At 50.6% G+C, this 18,986-nt stretch overlaps 1 protein-coding gene across 1 annotated transcript in view; it reads left to right on the top strand.

The window, feature by feature from the left end:
* Sec14l1 (SEC14 like lipid binding 1) overlaps positions 1–18,986 on the top strand; it is a 42,137-nt gene that overhangs the window by 6,923 nt on the left and 16,228 nt on the right. The window contains exons 3-5 of the mRNA XM_051181358.1: positions 16,459–16,608; positions 16,713–16,844; positions 18,846–18,974. Of these exons, the coding sequence (XP_051037315.1) occupies positions 16,459–16,608; positions 16,713–16,844; positions 18,846–18,974 (411 nt within the window). The remainder of the gene's footprint in view (positions 1–16,458; positions 16,609–16,712; positions 16,845–18,845; positions 18,975–18,986) is intronic.

Genomic DNA, 18,986 nt, shown 5'->3' on the forward strand with positions numbered 1-18,986 from the left:
GGGATTCCCCCAGAGAAAGCCCCTCCGGGAAGATGCAGAGCGGCACTCGTGTCCTGTGCAGTGTGCGGAGTGTTTGGTGCGCGTGGAGCAGCAGGAAGTGCTCGCTGCGTAGCGGAAGGACAGGAAGGTGCTTGCCACTGTGGTTGCTAACTGAGTAGACCACCGGCCAGATGCACTGCTGTCACCCTGTTTCTCCCTTGGGCTTCCTCCATCTCCCGTTTTGTGTCTCTCAGCCTCTCTCTAAAACAGCACAAAGGAGGGAAAGGGGATTCGCACAAGTCTGGGTGCAAATTCCTTGGCCCCAACCAGTCTGTGGACAGCCTCTTCCTCCTTGGTCTTTTTCTGATACCCTTTTGTCCACCTCCAGGTACCAGACAGAAATGAGAACCTTTGTACACACAGATGGTTGTACTGTGAATCTTGTAGATCAAATGGGCATTTATATTTAAGCTTTATTATTTTAGCCATACGCAAACAAGAGAAAAGAGGGAGCCCATTGTTTCCTATTAGTCCCTGTGGACTCTGGATTGCTGGGCAGAATCTTAAACTGGATGGAGAGCGTCCGGGGGAGGTGGGTAGGGTGGGCTGCACGCTGCTGGATCCGCAAAAAAGTTTAGTGCTGAGTGTGCAATGTTGTCACCCAACATTTTATTGTTTTTATAGTTGTTTCGAGTGTTTTGCCTGCACGGATGTAGGTGCACCATGTGTGTGCTTGGTACGCACTTATGTCAGAAGAGGGCATCAGATCCACTGTAGATCTGGAGTTCCATGGAGTTGTGAGCTGCGGTGTGGGTGCTGGGAATTGAATCTGGTCCTCTGCGAGAACAGCCAGTGCTCCTAACTGCTGGGCCATCGCTCCAGTCCCTTTTATCTTCTTGAACTACATTTTCTTCCCTTCACCTTAGGTTTTATCCTTGGGTCTTTTTCTGTTTCTGATTCTAGTTTCCAGTTTTGTGGTAATTAGACCTGATATTGCAATTATCTGTTGTTTGACCTTCAGACAGCCTGGTGTGTAGAGTTCCTTTCTCCTTTTTCCTGTGGATATGTGGTTTAGTCGGGATTTAGACTCTTGCTCTCTTCTGAGTAGCTGAGATAGATTACAGGGCTGCACCCCCATGCTTAGCTAGAGTTAATTTCTACTCTCACAAATGAGCACGTTGCTCCAGTGGAGGAGGAGGCTGCATTAAGGCATCCATGGAGCCTGCAACTGGAGGACAGTGTTCCATTCCCTCTGGTGACTGAGGGTCCTGTGGGTTGCTCCGGTGGTGTGCTGTGCTCTCTGGTGGGTTGCTCCGGTGGTGTGCTGTGCTCTCTGGTGGGTTGCTCCGGTGGTGTGCTGTGCTCTCTGGTGGGTTGCTCCGGTGGTGTGCTGTGCTCTCTGGTGGGTTGCTCCGGTGGTGTGCTGTGCTCTCTGGTGGGTTGCTCCGGTGGTGTGCTGTGCTCTCTGGTGGGTTGCTCCGGTGGTGTGCTGTGCTCTCTGGTGGGTTGCTCCGGTGGTGTGCTGTGCTCTCTGGTGGGTTGCTCCGGTGGTGTGCTGTGCTCTCTGGTGGGTTGCTCCGGTGGTGTGCTGTGCTCTCTGGTGGGTTGCTCCGGTGGTGTGCTGTGCTCTCTGGTGGGTTGCTCCGGTGGTGTGCTGTGCTCTCTGGTGAGGTTGAGCACCATGCCCTGCTTCACTTAAGCTGAGGTAACTCAGCTGACTGACTTGCTATACAAAGTGGGCATGTGGGAGGGGGGCCAGGCCTTTCCCTGCCTTTCCCCCGCCCCTTTGCCCTCCAAGTCATGTTTACTGTATGTGTGGGGGCACTGTGCGTGCTGTAGCATTTTGTAAAGATATGAGGCAGGCTCAGATTTAACTCAACAACAAGAAAATCTCTAAACATGCATTACGGAAAATTTCAGGCATACACACATAAAGAGAATTGTAGACTGCCATGCATCCGTCACCCAGCTCCCAACGGCATCATCATGCAGTGGTCTTCTATTGTCCCCTTTGGTACTCCAAATCAGATTGTTGCTTTATTGGTAGGTGTCTCTCCAGCTTTAAGCAGAGCCATGTGGTCACTGCGGTGAGTAGCCACCCTTCCCTGGTATTGCTTGCCTCACCTTCTTTTCAGTTACCGCAGAAGAAAATGGCTTATGGCTTACTTCAGTGGCTCTCAGCCCATGGTCTCGACCTCTCTGAGGTTACTGTTCCGTATAGCAGGTATTTACATTATGATTCATCATAGCAAAATTATAGTTATGAAGCAGCAATGAAATAATTTAATGACTTGGGGTCATCACAATACAAGGAACCATATTAAAGGGTCTCACAGCCCGAGGAAGGTTGAGAACCACTATCTTGCTTAAGTGCCTGTTGCTTCCAGTAGAATGGTTTGTCTTTGGGTGACTGTCTCTCAGCCCCAATTCTGAGCTCCTTTCCTCTTGGTCTGCATTCCCGCCTCTGATTTCCTAGGGGACCTGGGTCATTTGTCCTGTGTGTTGCCGCTGATTTGATTGTCCTTTTAAGTCGGGAGGCGGAGAGGTCCAGCCTGAACACAGTCATTTAAACACTCTGTCCATCCATTCTCCAAAGGCCTGTGGAGGTTAAACCGTGGATTAAAGCCACTGTCCGTGTTCACTCCCTCGTGGGTGCAGATGCCGCGGATGTGCACCCCGGGTGCCCAGTCTCTTCGGATAAACTGGGCCGCCCCCTTTGTGGTTTCTTTCTAACCCACTGACTTGGGTCGCAGGCTGTGCTGAGCGCCATGGCCTTGTCGGCATGGTGTGTGTGGCGTATTTGCAGGACGCCGTTAGTGGAAGGCAGTCGTGGGAGGTGGGGTACCACCAGGTGGCTCCTTGTGCTGCTCACTTGGGCTCTGCCCTTTTTCACACTTCTTTCATCCCAGCCCTTCGTGGGAACTACTGCTGTAGAGAGAGACTGGTTAGAGTAAATTGCAGCAGCATGTGGGAAATGTGACATGACAGGTATCACTGTCACCCGTGGAAAGCGCTCGCCTGGACACTGGGGCGACAGTCTTTTCATTTAAGGGAAATTGTGTGCAGTCCCTCTAAGTTCCAGCTACTGAGGAAGCTGTGGGAGGATCACTTGAGCCTAGAATTTGAGACCAGACTGGGCAACCTGGTGAGAGCTCGCTTGGAGGAGGGCAGGAAAGGAAGGAAAAAGAGCTGTCTGTCTGTCCACCTTTCAAAGATGTATGCTGCCCTGTTTGGGGTTTGGATAGTTACTAAGGTCCATTTTGCGCTTTACCCTGAATATGTATTACAGTTTTGTCTTAAGAATGGGTCAGTCTTGGGAAGAATACCCGTGTCTGCCTGACTTCTACTCCTGGGAACCGCTGATGGTATCTGTTTGTGGGGGACTGAAGTACACGGAGCTACAAACCCAGGCCCTTGGCCCTGAAAGTTGTGACAGAGGTCACAGTGGAGCATCTTTTGGTCAGATGTGTGATACACACTTGGATCGTGTCCAGGGAGACCATGCAGGTCAGGGTTTGCATTCAGGCTGCTTTGATCATTAGTTACTGTTGCTGCCTGAGAACCACGCCACACAGACATTTACAGGGCTCCTGTCAGTTTCCTGCTGAGCACAAGGTTTGCTTTAAGTAACATTGTTGACTCTGAGTGAGTGGTAATCTGATGTTTTATAAGAAGATCCAGGTGTGAGGAGTCACTGAGTGAGTCTGTTTGCTCAGCAGCTGTTTCTCTGTGGTGTCCATTTTCCTGATAGTGAAATGTTTTGCTCTTCTCTTCTGTTTCTGGTCTGTGCACATATTAAAACCAGGGCCAGAGCTGAGAGTTGCAGGTACATGTATATTCACAGGAAAACGGGCCAGATGCCGCCACAGCGTTATTTAGAATACCAGTTTCTATTTATTTGTTTGTTTGCTTGCTTATTTATTTGGGTTTTTGTTGTTGTTTGTTTTTTTTTTTTGTTTTGTTTTTGAGACAGGGTTTTTCTGTAGCTCTAGCCATCCTGGAATTCACTCTGTAGACCAGGCTGTCCTCAAACTCCGAGATCCGCCTGCCTCTGCCTCCCTTGTGCTGGGATTAAAGGTGTGTGCCACCATGCCCGGCTTAATTTCATTCATTTTCAAGACTGCATGATAATATAATCCATTGTGTGTACACATCCGTTCATTCACTGATGAACATTTTGGCTGTTTCTAACTTTTGGCTATGAGATATAAAGAGCATTTTAAGCGTTTTTAAGAATGTATTCCGTGTGTCTGTGATGTGTGTGGGAGTGAAGACAGCTGGTAGTTTATCCCTCCTTATACCTTGAGGGTCTCGGGGACCCCATGTTCCAGCCCATTACCTTTTGAGTTGCCTTACTTGCTCCTGCACTGCACCTTTTGATTTTGTAATATTTATTGTTACTTTATGTATATTAGTGTTCATCTGCATATGTGTGTGTGTGTCACTGTGTGCCTGGTGCCTGCAGAGTTCAGGAGTGTTAGAGCCCTTGAAATGGAGTTATAGGCTGATGTGAGCCACCGTGTCGGTTCTGGGAACCAAACCCGGGTCCTCTACAAGACAGCAAGTGCTCTTAACCATTGAGCCACCTCTCCAGCCCATACTGTAATTTAAAAAAAAAAACATTTTTACTGTAACACTAACCAAAAAATAAAAACTGCATTCCTTTCCAAGTGTATTGTTTTGTTTTGAACTTGTTTGAGGACAGGGTCTTGCTCTGTGGTCCATTCTGACCTCAAACTCATGATTCTCCTGCCTTGGTTTCTTGAGCACTGGAGTTACGGCGTGTGCAAGCAAGGCCAGCTCCACCCATCCTCTACTTCAGTAGACTTGGACCTTAGTCCAGTCACTCCAGGATGGGTGCGATTTTCATATCATCGTCTTTCTGTAGTGTTGGAACTCAGACCCAGAGCCTTGTCCGTGTGGCACTGGCTTTCCCCTTCACAGCTAGAACCCAGCCTACTGTGGACGAGGGGTGACAGGCAGTCCTGCATAATGAGAACTAGGAACCACAGTGACAGAGCAGTAGCTTCCCACAGGTGGCCCTATCCCCTCAAGGTTTGCTGTCCTGTCTTCCTATCTTCTGAACCGTAAGCGGCAGCCCCTCAGGCTCTGCAATGCCCCCCCCCCCCCCCCCAGTGCTCTGAGGAGCTTTGCCTCACCTCTGCGGGCTCCTGCACTGGCCTGCTGACTCCACAGAGCTCTGATTCTGGTTCATGACACCAGATACTATTTCCATAGCTCATTGCATTCTTTTATGTGGGCAAACACATGGCGTTTTTAAAGCTGACAGCTGCAATTCCCCGGAACACCAAACGCTTTTCTGAAGGCCATGGATTATCTTTTGCACTGTGAAAAGTCAAACAGCTCTGCCAAGTGGATGGAGCTTGACCTGGAGGACTGTGCAGAGCCGTTGGAAGTGCATTCATACTTGGTTGTTCTCTCTCTCTCTCTCTTTTTTTTTTTTGGCACAGGATCTCTCACCCACCCTGGCCTCCATCTCCCCATACATGGGCAAATAACCTTTAGCTCTCCAGCTCCCATTGAGCCTTCTGCCTTCACCTCTCAAGTACTAAAATTATGGGCATGTGCCACACACTTGTTATCTGAGGCTCTGGTGATGGGGTTCGGGGCTTCCTACAGGCTAGGAAGCTAGGAGAGTAGTCTCCAAACCGAACTGCCTCCAATCCTAGCGTCCTGTCTTTTCATTCTCTAATGGGGATCTGCTAACTTTGGGTTTTTATTTTGATAGTTGAAAAATGTGCTTCAACATACAGAGGTCTGCTTTTCCACACATCTGCGGCCAGGCACTGTCAGGCAGCGGTGGTTTGCTTTGTTTATTTTCCTGTGAACAGCAGATAATGCTGTTTTAATCGTTGTTCGCTAACACAGAGAGTGGGATTAACATGTGTTAGATAGAGCCAAGTATAGTACAAGCTACTTGGTGGGCCGGAGCTGCAGGCATGGAGGGAGGGGCGGCCGCAACCTCTTGTTCCGGGAGCAGCTGGGCCTGCGGGGGCCTGTGTCCAGCTGGGTGTGTGCTGTTACTGAGGAGTCTGCCCTTGTGCAAGCTGCCCCCGTCCTCCAGTTTCCTTGCATGATTGTTTTTGGTGCAGGGTCAAGCCATGTGGCCAGCTCGGCTCTGACTCGGGCTGAAATTGTCCCCCACCACAGTCTCCTTGAGTGGCTGGGAGAGCAGGTGCCTGTACACTGGGCTTCCTCTACCCTGTGCCCACTGAAATAGCGTTATATTAAAACAGCTGCTTAGCACTTGTGATGGAAGGGATATTCTATCCTTTAAAAGGGGTTGTTAGCTGGGAGTAAGGGTGGCATGCACCTGTCTGTAATCTCAGCCCCCAGGACATGGGGCTGGAAGATGGAGCGTTTGAAGCCGGTCTGCGTTCATGATAAGATGCCCACTGGCCACGATCATGCCTTGGGTGGGCGCAGAGGTGTTGCTTTACCAGGAATCCACATTGTCCAGATTCCTAAACTGGGTTTTGTTGAGATCCAGCCAGTGGTTGGCAGGGGCCATGTCCTTTTGTTAACCTGCCTGTGTCTAGATGGGTGGTTTGTTGGTTTAGGAGCGTCACGCATGTGTAGGTGACCCTTCTGCCCTTTGGTGCAGTACTTGGTTGCTGTGGTCCTCTGAGGTTGCTGGGCTGAGGAGTTGTCCTGTCATAGTATTCAGCCCAGGCTGGCTTTAGTCTTGAGGTTTTTCCTGCCTCAGCTTCCAGAGTGTGGGATTACAGGCATGAGCCACCACACATGACTCCAAAGTTTAGAACTTGAAAGAAAATTAGAGAAAATTAATTGTGTAGCAGTAAGGCAAAGGAGGGTCGTGTGCCCTGGGGCTGGGAAATGATCCCAAGACAGCCCAGTGTACCACCTTCTGGTACTTCTGGATCCGGGACTCTGGAGTCGACAGAGCTCATTCCTTTGTGCCGGTTCTCAAGTGAGCAGCGGGCAACCGAACCGTCCCACAGGCTGCCTGATGAGACCATCTGCCTTGGCCTAGGAATTGTCTTCCCTTGGCCTCTTTCCCGCTCAGATTCTTCTGGTCTCACTGTGCCCAGCTAACCAGTCAGTCCCCTCCTTCCTCGGTGACCTTCCCTGTGTTTCATGGCCCCCTGGTTCTCTGTCTCTTAGGTGGTTCAGCATCTGTCAGTCAAGGGGCATGCGGGAGTTTCAGGCTCTGATTTGCCTTCCAGTTAGTCTTCAAATGATCGCCTTGGAGGAGGGCCACTGAATGGTACCCATGATGGTAGGGAGGGAGGGGATGGGAGGGAAATTGGGGGAGTCAGTGTGAGTCCTCATACTGCCTGCTGCTGTGCCACACTGTGCAAGATTGCCCAGAGGCTTTTGTTGTGAGAGCAGCCGAGGGCTTTCTGGGGTTCTGGGAGCTCAGGCTAATGTTGTCACTTATTTAAGCCACCAGAGCCCCGTTCCCAACATGAGTCTAGACTGTGTGTATTCACTGTGTAGGGGATGTTAGTGCCATCAGCAACAGGCCTGCTTCAGGGAGGCCTCTGTTAGGGGCACATGACAGAGGGCACGCCATCACTCAGAGCACGGAAGTTCACTTTCCTCTGTCTGCTTCAGGGCTGTATTTCACGCTTCGGCCACAGTGGAGGGTACTAGCTCATCACTGCGCCCAGTCCTTGCCTGTGTTCATGTTAGAAAGGGAATGTTTTGGTCTGAGTGCTTAGTGAAACAAGATAACTCTCTCTCTGTCTTCTGTTGGCCTCTTCCTTCTGACTGAGGGAGAGAGACCAAGGTGCTGGTGTTTATGTTGGTTTCTTCTTTATGTTGGTGAACCACACATTAAAGTGGCTGCTTCCGACAAGGCCTCATGAATTTTACATCTTACATGTAGGGTCACAGGGAGATCATTGCCACGTGAATTTGGTGAACATGGGTTTTTGTCTGGTGTATATTCAGAGAACCGCTAAATGAAATCCTTTGTTTGGCCAGGCCCAGGGTTCTTAGCCTGGAATCTCGGCTACTCTGGAGGCTGAGACAGGGGGTTTTCAAATTCCAGGCCATGCTAGGAAACTTAGGGAGACCTGGTTTCAAAACGAACAATAAAAGAGTTGGCATGCAGTGCCACGGTGAAGTGCTTGCCTGGCGTGTGGGAAGTGTGTCCAACATGCAGTCCTTCTGGAGTGTTCCGCAAAGCCTGAGTTTTGAGCTGTCTGCAGACTCTGAACACCTCCCTCTGCGGAACTCAGCTGGTGCTGGCAGGGCCCGTCTGTATTTCCCACTGCGTCCTTCCCCGGGGAAGTTACTGTGCAGTCATAGCATGAAGGACTGTGCTCCCTGCTCAGTGCGTGTGCGTGTATGTGCGTGTGTGTCTGTGTGTGTGCGCGTGCGTGTATGTGTGTCTGTGTGTGTGTCTGTGTGTGTGCGTGCGTGTATGTGCGTGTGTGCGCACATGTATGTGCGTGTGTGTCTGTGTGTGTGTATGTGGTCTGTGTGTGTGTGTCTGTGTGTGTGTCTGTGTGTGTATCTGTGTGTGTATTTGTGTATGTGTGTGCCTGTGTGTATTTTTGTACTGATACCAGGTCTTATCTTGTGGTTTGAAATGGTGTCTCCCTGTCCTTGGGAGGATAGAAAACTCCCTGACTTCCTCACTTTAAAATGTGGAGGTGGTAGGAGCTTGTCTTTAATCCCAGCACTCACTCGGGATGCAGAGATAGGTGAATTTCTGAGTTCAGTGCCAGCCTGCTCTAAGATTTGTAACAGCAAAATTAAGTTTTGAAGTAGCAATGAAATACTTTTATGATTGGGGTCACCGCAGTACGAGGGACTGTTTAGAGGGTCACAGCATTAGGACGGTTGAGAACCACCGCCCTAGAGCTTCTGTTGAGTCTGTGTCCACGTCCTAACTTTCTCCACTAGTGTCCCGTGTGCTGAGAGTCTTGCTGATGAGGCCTGCTGACTGACAGTCTGCTCAGATCCACAGTCCCCGACCCCAGGTGCTCTGCCAGCCTGGGGACCCTGACGTAGACTTGGCTGTCATGGATCTGCCCTGTCCTAGTTATCTTTAATAATGAAATAGAAATGTTTCTCCCTGCAACGTTGGCATCTTATCTTTTTGGAGTGTTGTTCAGATAACTTAATAAATTGCTCCTGCACTGCTCCATGTTGAAGAGAACAATCTTCCCCAAATAGAGAAGGACTGGTTTTTAGTCAAGGGCGTCCAAGTAGCTGCACGAACCACCTAACAAGTTCTCAGGAAGACAAGCATCTCAAGATAGACTAGCTAGATGCCCTGCTTAAATCAGGGCTTTAGCTGTCAGTTAATTGGTCCTTATTAGGTTCAGCTAGAAGCCCAGGGGCAGTGTGGAGCGGTCAGTCTCCTCCACACAAGCATCTAAAGCAGACCTGGGCTCAGGAGGGGCAGGAGGCCAGTCTTGGTTAGTTGAGATTCTGGAAAACAAAAACAAAAACCCAGGCATAGTGAGTTAGCAATCCCAGCACTTGGGAAGCTGAAGCAGGAGGATTGCCACAAATTTGAGGTCAGACTGGGTTTCTGTGTGTAGCAGCCTTGAACTCACAGAGATCTGCCTATCTCTACCCCTGTCCCCACCCCCGGTCACATTCACATTTTAGTGGAAGCTTTTGGCTGAGAGCTGGCTTGGTGGGGTGGGTGCACTGGGAAGCCCTTGGTGTCCTTGATTTACCCGGTACAGCCCTGTGGGTTGAGCATAGGACTTTTCTGAACTAGATCACTGCCAAGGTGTGTTTGTCAGTGCCATAGACTTTGGTGTTTCTCTAAGATGAAGTTCATATTTAAATTTCAAATAGGTTTAATTTTAGAGAAATGGTTTGGGATAATGACTTGCTACCTATCAAGTTTTTATGCTTGTCTTAGTTCTAGACTAGAACTGATGGTGTCGAGAGGGGACATTGTAGTCACCTAGCCAACTCCCATGTACATTTTATAGCTTTGAGAGGCCTGGGGTATGGCGTTGAGCTTGGAAATGGCTGCTTGGATTGGGCTACGTAGTGAGGTATGCTGTTATGTTAAGTAATTAGGTTATAATTTTCAAAGGGCTCAAGTTTTTAGAATTGTCGTTTCTTTGAATGTATTATTAAGTATGAACACGGTGTTGAGCATGGGCTCAACCATCTACTGCAAGATGATCAAGAGTTTGAGACAAGCCTAGGCTGCATGGTGAGACACTGTCTCAAAGATAAAGCCACGTGAGCACTCTGCAGCCCTGTGACTGGGAACCTTGGTTTGTTGGTACTGAGCAGAGAGAGGTTCAGACAGTAGTCCTGGCTGGCCCAGAACACTCTGTAGACAGACAGACTGGCCTCAGAGCTTCCCCTGCCTCTGTCTCCCATGTACTGGCATTAAAGGTATGTGCCACCAAGCCTGGCAAGGGGTAGGTTTTTCTGGTGACAATCAGGAACACACAAGCCCACAGGAGAGGGAACTGTGACCTAAGTGGGTTTCTTTGCCTGGGGAGCTGTCAGTGTCCCCGGTGTCTATCTAGACTTGGTGTCCACAGGCCTTCAACCCAGGGCCTTGCTCTTGTAGGTCAGTACCCACGCTTCTGAGTTGCAGCAAGAGGCCAGAGAACCTGAAGCGTTGTGCTCCCTTGCAGGAAGCCGTGTTGGGTGCAGAAATCTACAAGACGCCCCTGGAGCTGACCAGCAGCCTGTCCTCGACTGTTACTTGGCCAGGCCGGGCTGGGACTTAGGTCAGCCTGCCTCTCTGGAATGTGTGGGAAGTCCATGGGATGGGTTGTTATGGTGTCGATTTTCTTTCAGGGTAACCCTGTGTCTGATAGCCAGTCTTTTTGTCATACCTAGTGTCTCAGCACATCTCAGTTGTGCAGAAAACAGCTAGCTGGGTTTGTTAGCCAAATTGGGTATGAACACAGTTCATTTTGGGGTGGGTGGGGTTGTTCTTTAAACAGAATTTGTTTGAAATAACTTTTCCTGGCACTGTGCAGAACTTAGCTCATTAATTCAAAGTCGATCCGCCTTCACTAAATACGGCTTTCTTTAGCACAGTGCTAGCTTTTAATATGTCAACATCGAATCCAGAAGTTGGTTAAGAGCTGAAAGCTCTGTTGCCACCTCCGAAGCTACAAGCCGGGAGCCCTGTGAAAGCGAAGAGTGGGTGTGGGGGTAGGAGGAAGAGCTACCCAGGAGGCAGCTCCCTTCTGGGGCAGGCAAGTTGATAAGGCCCTGGTGTTTTTATTATTCAGACAATTGATGCTTTAAACATGGAGTGTGCAAATGATCACAGTGGCCTTCTCTTCCCAAAGCCCGTCTTCCCTTAAAGGGCCTCAGAGCCTTTCTCCCTTAGCATCGTGTCTGTCCAGCCTTCCATGACTTTGATGCTGCCCAATCCTGGGTGTGCCCAGGAAGCTGGATGTGCATGCCAGAGACGCTGGGACACTAGGTAGCTTTGTGGGCTTGCTGCTGCCCCCTGGCTTTTGTGCGGCCTGAGGATAGAATGGAGCTTTGAAAGTAGGAGGCTTCCTGCTCATCCTCTGTGTCCAGCCTGTGAGCTGGAGGGGGGGGGGGAGGAGATGTTGAGAGAGATTCTGTCCTGCTGCTGAGGCTCTCACAAGCACAGGTGTGTTTTTGTGTGTAAGCTGTGGATTGCTACATTTATCCAGCCACATGAAAGACAGTGTGTCCTGGAGTAGTGTCCTCTCTTCTCTCTGTCCCTCCTCCCTCCCTCCCTCCGTCCCTGAAGAAAGAGAGAAAAGGCAATCAGGGCCAGAGCCCTAGCTAGCATCATACCTTACTGTCGTGCACAGCTGCTGAGCCCTGGTTTCTGGGTTATTTGGTTTTAATTTGAGATGCTGGGGACTGGAACCCAGGGTCTCCTGTACCCTATGAGGTGCTTTTCTCTAAGCTGTAGCCTCAGCCCTGCTTTTGCTTTTTATTTTGAGTTAGGGTCTCACTACTAAGCGGCCCAGGCTGACCTTGAACTTATGACCCTCCTGCCTCAGCCTCCTGAGCACTGGAATTCCATAGCAGGCAGGCTCCTGACCTCTCATTTATAGTGTGTGCACTCTCTGGCTTGGTGTAATAAAAAAGTTTCCCTCGTGAAGCTACTCTTTTTCTTTGAATACTTTCTCTAACTTTTTTGCTGTTGACTCTCAACTTTTTATTTTGGAAATTTCCACTTTTAAAAAGGTTGATCGAGAGGAACAGTAAACACCCGCCAATTTTACACACTTTAACAAATGGTGTCTATATCGTGACACCTTAACTACTGAAGGGTGGGTTTTCTGAGAGGCCGTTCTCCCGAGTTACTGAGATTGCACCCTAGTGAGGCCTTTTAAGTAGGGTTGTGACCCTGTGGCTGACATGGCCTTGCTGCCGTAGCGTGCCCAGGCGATGTGCATTGCTGCCAGGGTTATTCTAGACAAGGCCTAAGCCTGACTTCCCCTCCTGTTCACCCCCTGTGCCTCCACAGACTCCAGCGTTTGTGGTGTCTTTTAAGGCACTGGCATTCCGTTTCATTTTTCTACATTTATTTTATGCACATAGTGTTTTGCGTGCACCTTTATCTGTGCATCACATGCAGAGGTCGGAAGAAGGGGCTGGGTTCCCTGCTCCTGCCTTCGGGGGCTCCGTACCCGCTGGCCAGGGGCCTCACAGGTTGCAACTGCTGCTGCTCACGAGGTGTTGGTGTCCGTGAACTCTGGAGACCGAATTCCCGGCAGCCTTGTCTCCTTTCCCATAGCCCTCTGGGAAGTCAGTTTCCCGTGCTCACGGGGTTCAGGACTCATTGGCAATACTGAATGAGAAACAAAGGCTGGAGTCGCTGGTTTGAGTAGGAAACTCTTATTCCATACTGTAAAATACTAACACGGCCTCGCTTCAGGCACTGAGGTGATTTTCATGGGAACAAAAGGGAAAGCAGGATTTGGCCCCTGCCCTGTGGTTGGTACTGCTGACTGTCAGGGCGGAAGGGGCATGGGGGGGAGGTGGCTCTGAAGAGAGAGGCTCTGCCCCCGCAGCCGCTCCTGAACCTAAGCGCCAGGGTGCCATGCACTTGGTCACCTCAGGGTTCAAGGGACAGGCCCTGCCATGTGAGACTGAACAGGTAGCTGACGTCCTAGAGCGGAAGGCCTGCAGCGTGCTTCAGTTCCGGGCTCCATCGTGTGGGTCCCCTCCGCGTCAAGAAGGCAGTGGTAAGGCTGGGCACAGTCCTTTGATCCCAGCACTCGGGGCACAGGCAGGCGGGTCTCTGTGGGTTTGGCCATGTAGACTTTCTCAAAATAAAAAGAAGGACCCTGTGTCAGCTGCCACCTACTCAAAAAACAAAAACAAGCAAGATAAAATGTAAGGTGTGCTTGAAAGCAGCTACTTTAAGTATTGACAAGGAGCCTCGTCTCTCTGTTGTTTCTTGGTAGATTCCCAGTCCACTCTTTAAGAAGAGCTGTAGTTTGGAGCCCTGTGTTCTTAATTTCTTGGTATGACAGCGATAGAATGTGCAAGGCAAGCTCCTTCCATTTATTTTTATTATTATTATTATTATTATTATTATTATTATTATTTTGGTTTTTCATGACTGGCTGCTGTGTAGCCCTGGTTGTTCTGGAACTCATGTTCTGTAGACTAGGCTGGCCTCGAACTCACAGAGATCCGCCTGCCTCTGCTTCCCGAGTGCTGGGATGAAAGGTGTGCGCCACCACCGCCCGGCCCTAACCCTGTTTCTGAGGCAATGCTTTCAGCATCGCTGGGGGCAGAGCGCATCCCTCCTACCCTGAATCACTAGCCTGCTCAGCTGGGGCCTCCTGAGGCTTGTGGCTTGTGGCGTGTGTGTGTGTGTGTGTGTGTGTGTGTGTGTGTGTGGTATCTGAGCAGGTGGATCAACTTCCCAGAGGCTGTTGGTGGTAAAGTGCAGGGAGAGACACTTACCATGTACCACATGAGAGTCTGGCTGTCATGGAGCTCAGAGTGCCATTGAGTGGAGAGAGAGGCCCATGTGAAGGCACCATCATGCCGCGTGCAGGCTGCCTTCCTGCCAGGCTGTCCTCACATGACTCACTCGTATCTGAAAATGGCACTCATTGCCCTTGGCACCTCCTCCTCCTGTCCCCTGGGAGGGGGAGGGCAGGGCTGCCTTGTCCCTGAGGAGGACTTTGCCGGCAGATAAGGACCTGTGTGCCACTGTGCTGCTGCGCGGCCTGCCTCCCTCCATCCCCTGACCCGTGGGACACCCTTGCAGTTCCCTGTCCTTTGGGACGTGCTATTCCTCACTGCAGACTCTAAACAGTTCGCGGGGCCCAAGGCCTGGCGTGTGTGTGTGTGTGTGTGTGTGTGTGTGTGTGTGCGCGCGCACGCGTGCACACTGCTGCGCCGCCAGGCTGGGATTTCCTCCAGTTCCTTCCGTCTGCAGCTCCGTGTGTCCCTGAAGCTCTGTGATGTGGTGGTCACTCCCGGCTTCTCTTCCGGCCCTGTAGCTGCCTAGTGTAGTGCCCCCAATCATGCTCTCAGATGGCTATAACCTCCAGTTTCACAAAGAGCAAATGATCCAGGAGAGCCAGGACTGAATCGAGTCCTAGACACAACCCAGGCAGGGGGTTCTGTGTACTCATGGCTGAGGTTACCAACATTCAGATGGGTGGGCAGGATGAGTGGCAGCCCTCGCCACTGTGGAGTGTACTTTCCAGAATGCTGGTGCTTTGGGGTGGCACCCGGTTGCGGCAAAGTGTAAGGAACTAATGTCTTTTCTTACCGTAGTCACGTGTCTTCTTTAAATCTGCTTTTGGTTGTGTTAATTGGAGACATTGCCGTAAGCCCCCCTCCCCATTTTTGATTAACTGATACAGAGGAGTGGCCCCTGCCAGGCTTGTGTGTTCCCTGCAGCACCGTCTTCATAGGGGGCACACCTGTGCCGGGTCATTACTTCCAGCAATGTTGTAGATGGCTGCAGGGTCAGCTGATTCAGGTGCTTAGGCGCATTTTATAGAGTTTACAGATGATATTACAAGTCCTTCCCTTAATTTTTGTTTTGAGATCATTGTTTGTTCATAATATATTAAATAATACAAAATAATACTAGGGTGAGCTTCTCCGAGCTCTTCAAACCGGTTTCCACTGTACATAAACAATGAGATGTGCCTTCTTCTCCCTCCCAAGCCCCTCACAACCTCTGGTTTTCAGTTTCTGGAAGTTTGTCTGTCCATGGATGGTGTATAACAAGGTCACCTTAGCTACATGGTGAGTTTGAGGCCAACCTGGGATATATGAGCCCCCATATCAGTGCAGAGCAAGCAGCACAAGTGGTCCAAGCTCACCCTGTGCATGTGGCTGTTCAGGCTATGGACAGTGCGTGTGCAAAGGGAGGGCCACTCCTTTTCATGTGTGCATGTGTGTGCTTCCTGAAGGACACGTGGTAGCTGTGGCTTTGGGCTTGCATCTGTACTGCCCCACAGGGCTGCTGCTGGGCTGTGGTGGCTTGCAAGCTCAGGGTTTGGTTTTGAGAAACGTAATTGCTATCCAGGTGGTTCGCACCAGTCCCCATCCCTGCCCCGGTGTCTGAAGGACTTTTCTCTCCACGTCTTCCTCAGCGTTCGGGGTGTGATGGTTTTGTTTCTGCTGTCTGATGGTGTACAGTGTGGGGCACAGGGACGGTGTCCTGTGTGCTTCCGCCTGTGCTCCCAGAGGCCGGCCTCTGCTCCTCGCTTCCGCCTTGCTCCCAGAGGCTGGCCTCTGCTCCTCGCCTCCGCCTGTGCTCCCAGAGGCCAGCCTCTGCTCCTCGCCTCCGCCTGTGCTCCCAGAGGCCAGCCTCTGCTCCTCGCCTCCGCCTGTGCTCCCAGAGGCTGGCCTCTGCTCCTCCGTGTGGGGCTGTTGGAGTGTGTCTGAGCTCCTTGGGAGCTCCAGTTTTCTTCCTTGTGAGATGATGGTTTCACTGCTTAGCCCAGTCTGGACTTGAACTTCTAACCCTCCTGACTCCACCGTAATGCCTAGCTTTTGTTCATGTTCTGATTGGATTTTAGCTATTGAGAGGATTTTTGTTTTGTTTTAGGTCATGGTAAATATTTAACAAAAAAAAAAAAAAAAAAAAAAAAAAGACCATCCTAATTTTTTCCTTCCATCAAATTTCTACATTTGTCAAAAATGATTTAGCAGTCCTCTCATCCAGAAGGGGAGGGAGTGACGAGCTGCTGTTTTCTGTCTCTCCCAGCACTGAGTAAACTGTGTAACCCTGATGCCGGGGTGAGGGAACCCTCCGTGTGTGTTGTTTTTCAGAGTCCCGTTAGCTATGTTGGTTGTCTTGCCTTCCACATAGATTCAGGAATCATCTTCCATTTCACTACAAAAAGAGCCTGCTGGGCTCGGCACTGTGTTGAACTTCTCTCTAGACCGAGGCTTGTGTTCCGTGGACTTGGATCTCCCCCCTCAGGAAGATGTGCTGTGCTGCGCTGTCGCCTGTGGACAAGGTGCTTTTGTTGAGGGCACAGCAGCAATGTCTGTCATTTCCTTTTGTCACAGGCCTATGAAAGGAGGTTCCCTACATGTCCTTTGATTCCAATGTTCGTGGATAGTGACACCGTGAGTGAATTCAAGAGTGAAGATGGAGCTATTCATGTCATCGAGAGGCGCTGCAAGCTGGATATAGACGCTCCCAGGCTGTTGAAGAAGGTAGCTGGAGGAGGGCACTTTAGGAGGCTTCGAGCCCCCGGGGGGGGGGGAGCTCACTGCAGAGCACTGTTTATGACGATTTCCCACCTTGTCTCTTCTTAAAGATCGCTGGAGTCGATTACGTTTATTTTGTCCAGAAAAACTCCCTGAATTCTCGAGAACGCACTTTGCACATCGAGGCCCACAATGAGACATTTTCTAACAGGGTCATCATCCACGAACACTGCTGCTACACGGTGAGTCGTGGCGCCCTGGGGCTCCAGGGCCATGTGCCATCACTGTTAAAACAGAGCGCGTCTGTGCTTCACCAGCGCTGTCTCCTTTGGGATGAGTGGCATTGTTGGGAGTTGGTGTAGCACACTGAGTGCAGGGCTGTATTGTGACAGTCAAGGCTGCCAGCTGATGCCACGGCTGTTGTTGTTTCTAAGGCAGGGACTCGCTCTGTGCCCCTGTCTTGGAATTTGCCATGCAGACCAGACTAGCCTTCATTTGCTTCTGTCTTCTTGCCTTGTCTCCTGAGTGCTGGACCACAAGTGTGCACCATTGCACTCAGCTCCTGATTAGTTTGTTGTTCTTGCCTTGTCTCCTGAGTGCTGGACCACAAGTGTGCACCATTGCACTCAGCTTCTGATTAGTTTGTTGTTCTTGCCTTGTCTCCTGAGTGCTGGACCACAAGTGTGCACCATTGCACTCAGCTCCTGATTAGTTTGTTGTTCTTGCCTTGTCTCCTGAGTGCTGGACCACAAGTGTGCACCATTGCACTCAGCTCCTGATTAGTTTGTTGTTCTTGCCTTGTGTCCTGAGTGCTGGACCACAAGTGTGCACCATTGCACTCAGCTCCTGATTAGTTTGTTGTTCTTGCCTTGTCTCCTGAGTGCTGGACCACAAGTGTGCACCATTGCACTCAGCTCCTGATTAGTTTGTTGTTGTTTTTGTTTTTTCTCAAACAGGGTCTCACTGTTTAGCTCTGCCTGGCCTAAATTCATTATGTAGAGCAGGCTGGGCTGGAATTCACAAAGGTCCACCTGCCGCTACCTCCCAAATGCTCAGACTAAAGGCATGTAGTACCAAGGCCAGCTTCCCGATTGGTTTTGTAAATATGAAGTTTCGTTTGTTCTTTCCTGGCCCAGCTTCTGACGCTTTAGATGTGTTGTTGTGAGGAGAGCTCTGAGTGTTGCCCATCTTGGTGTTCACTGTATACACTTATTTCAGGGACTTCTTTTCCCCAGAGCAGGAGGATAAGATAACCCTCTGATCCGCTTCAGCCGTTAGCCTCCTATGCCATCCTCCACACAGGATCCTCCACACAGGACCCTCCACACAGGACCCTCCACACAGGATCCTCCACACAGGATCACAGGAGCCTCCACACAGAACCCTCCATACAGGATCACAGAACCCTCCACACAGGATCCTCCACACAGGATCCTCCACACAGAACCCTCCACACAGGATCACAGAACCCTCCACACAGGATCCTCCACACAGGATCCTCCACACAGAACCCTCCACACAGGATCACAGAACCCTCCACACAGAACCCTCCACACAGGATCCTCCACACAGGATCCTCCACACAGAACCCTCCACACAGGATCCTCCACACAGAACCCTCCACACAGAACCCTCCACACAGGAGCCTCCACACAGGATCACAGAACCCTCCACACAGGATCCTCCACACAGGATCCTCAGCACAGAATCCAAATGGCCCACTGAGCGCTTCTCACACTTGCCATTCTTGGGTTTGAGCCACAGCCTCCCCCTCCCTGCAGAGGGTCCGTAGCCCTCCCAGTCACCTCCCTCTGCCCCTCCCTCTCCTTATACCAGCCTTCCCACTGCTTGCCTGAGCCCTGCAGCCAGCCATGCCCTTTCTATAGCCCTCAACCCAGCTGGGCCTTTCTCCATGGGGCTGCATGGGACCTTCCCACCTGTCCGGGGCTTATCTGTCTTTCCGGGAGCCTGCCCATGTACAGCACTCGGATGCTGGGCGAGTGGGTGCAGGGGCTCGAGGGAAAGGGCTGTGTAAGTCACTGTTAGAGAGTTGTGACATTACAAGTGGAGCCATCAGGGCTCCATTCCATTGGGTAAATTTTTTGCCCTGCTTTTTTCCTTCCTGGTGTCAGTGAAGTCATTAACCACGCTTCTTCTGAGTACTGGTCGGCTAGTTGGGGAGTGGTGCAGACATGACGTCTCCATTGCGAGTGTGGTAATGGGAATGGGTTCTCTGCTTGCAGGTCCACCCTGAAAACGAAGACTGGACCTGTTTCGAACAGTCTGCAAGTTTAGACATCAAATCCTTCTTTGGTTTTGAAAGTACAGTGGAAAAAATTGCCATGAAACAATATACCAGCAACATTAAAAAAGTGAGTGTCTTC

This window comes from Phodopus roborovskii, unplaced genomic scaffold, assembly GCF_943737965.1.
Source record: "Phodopus roborovskii unplaced genomic scaffold, PHOROB, whole genome shotgun sequence".
Lineage (NCBI taxonomy): Eukaryota > Metazoa > Chordata > Mammalia > Rodentia > Cricetidae > Phodopus > Phodopus roborovskii.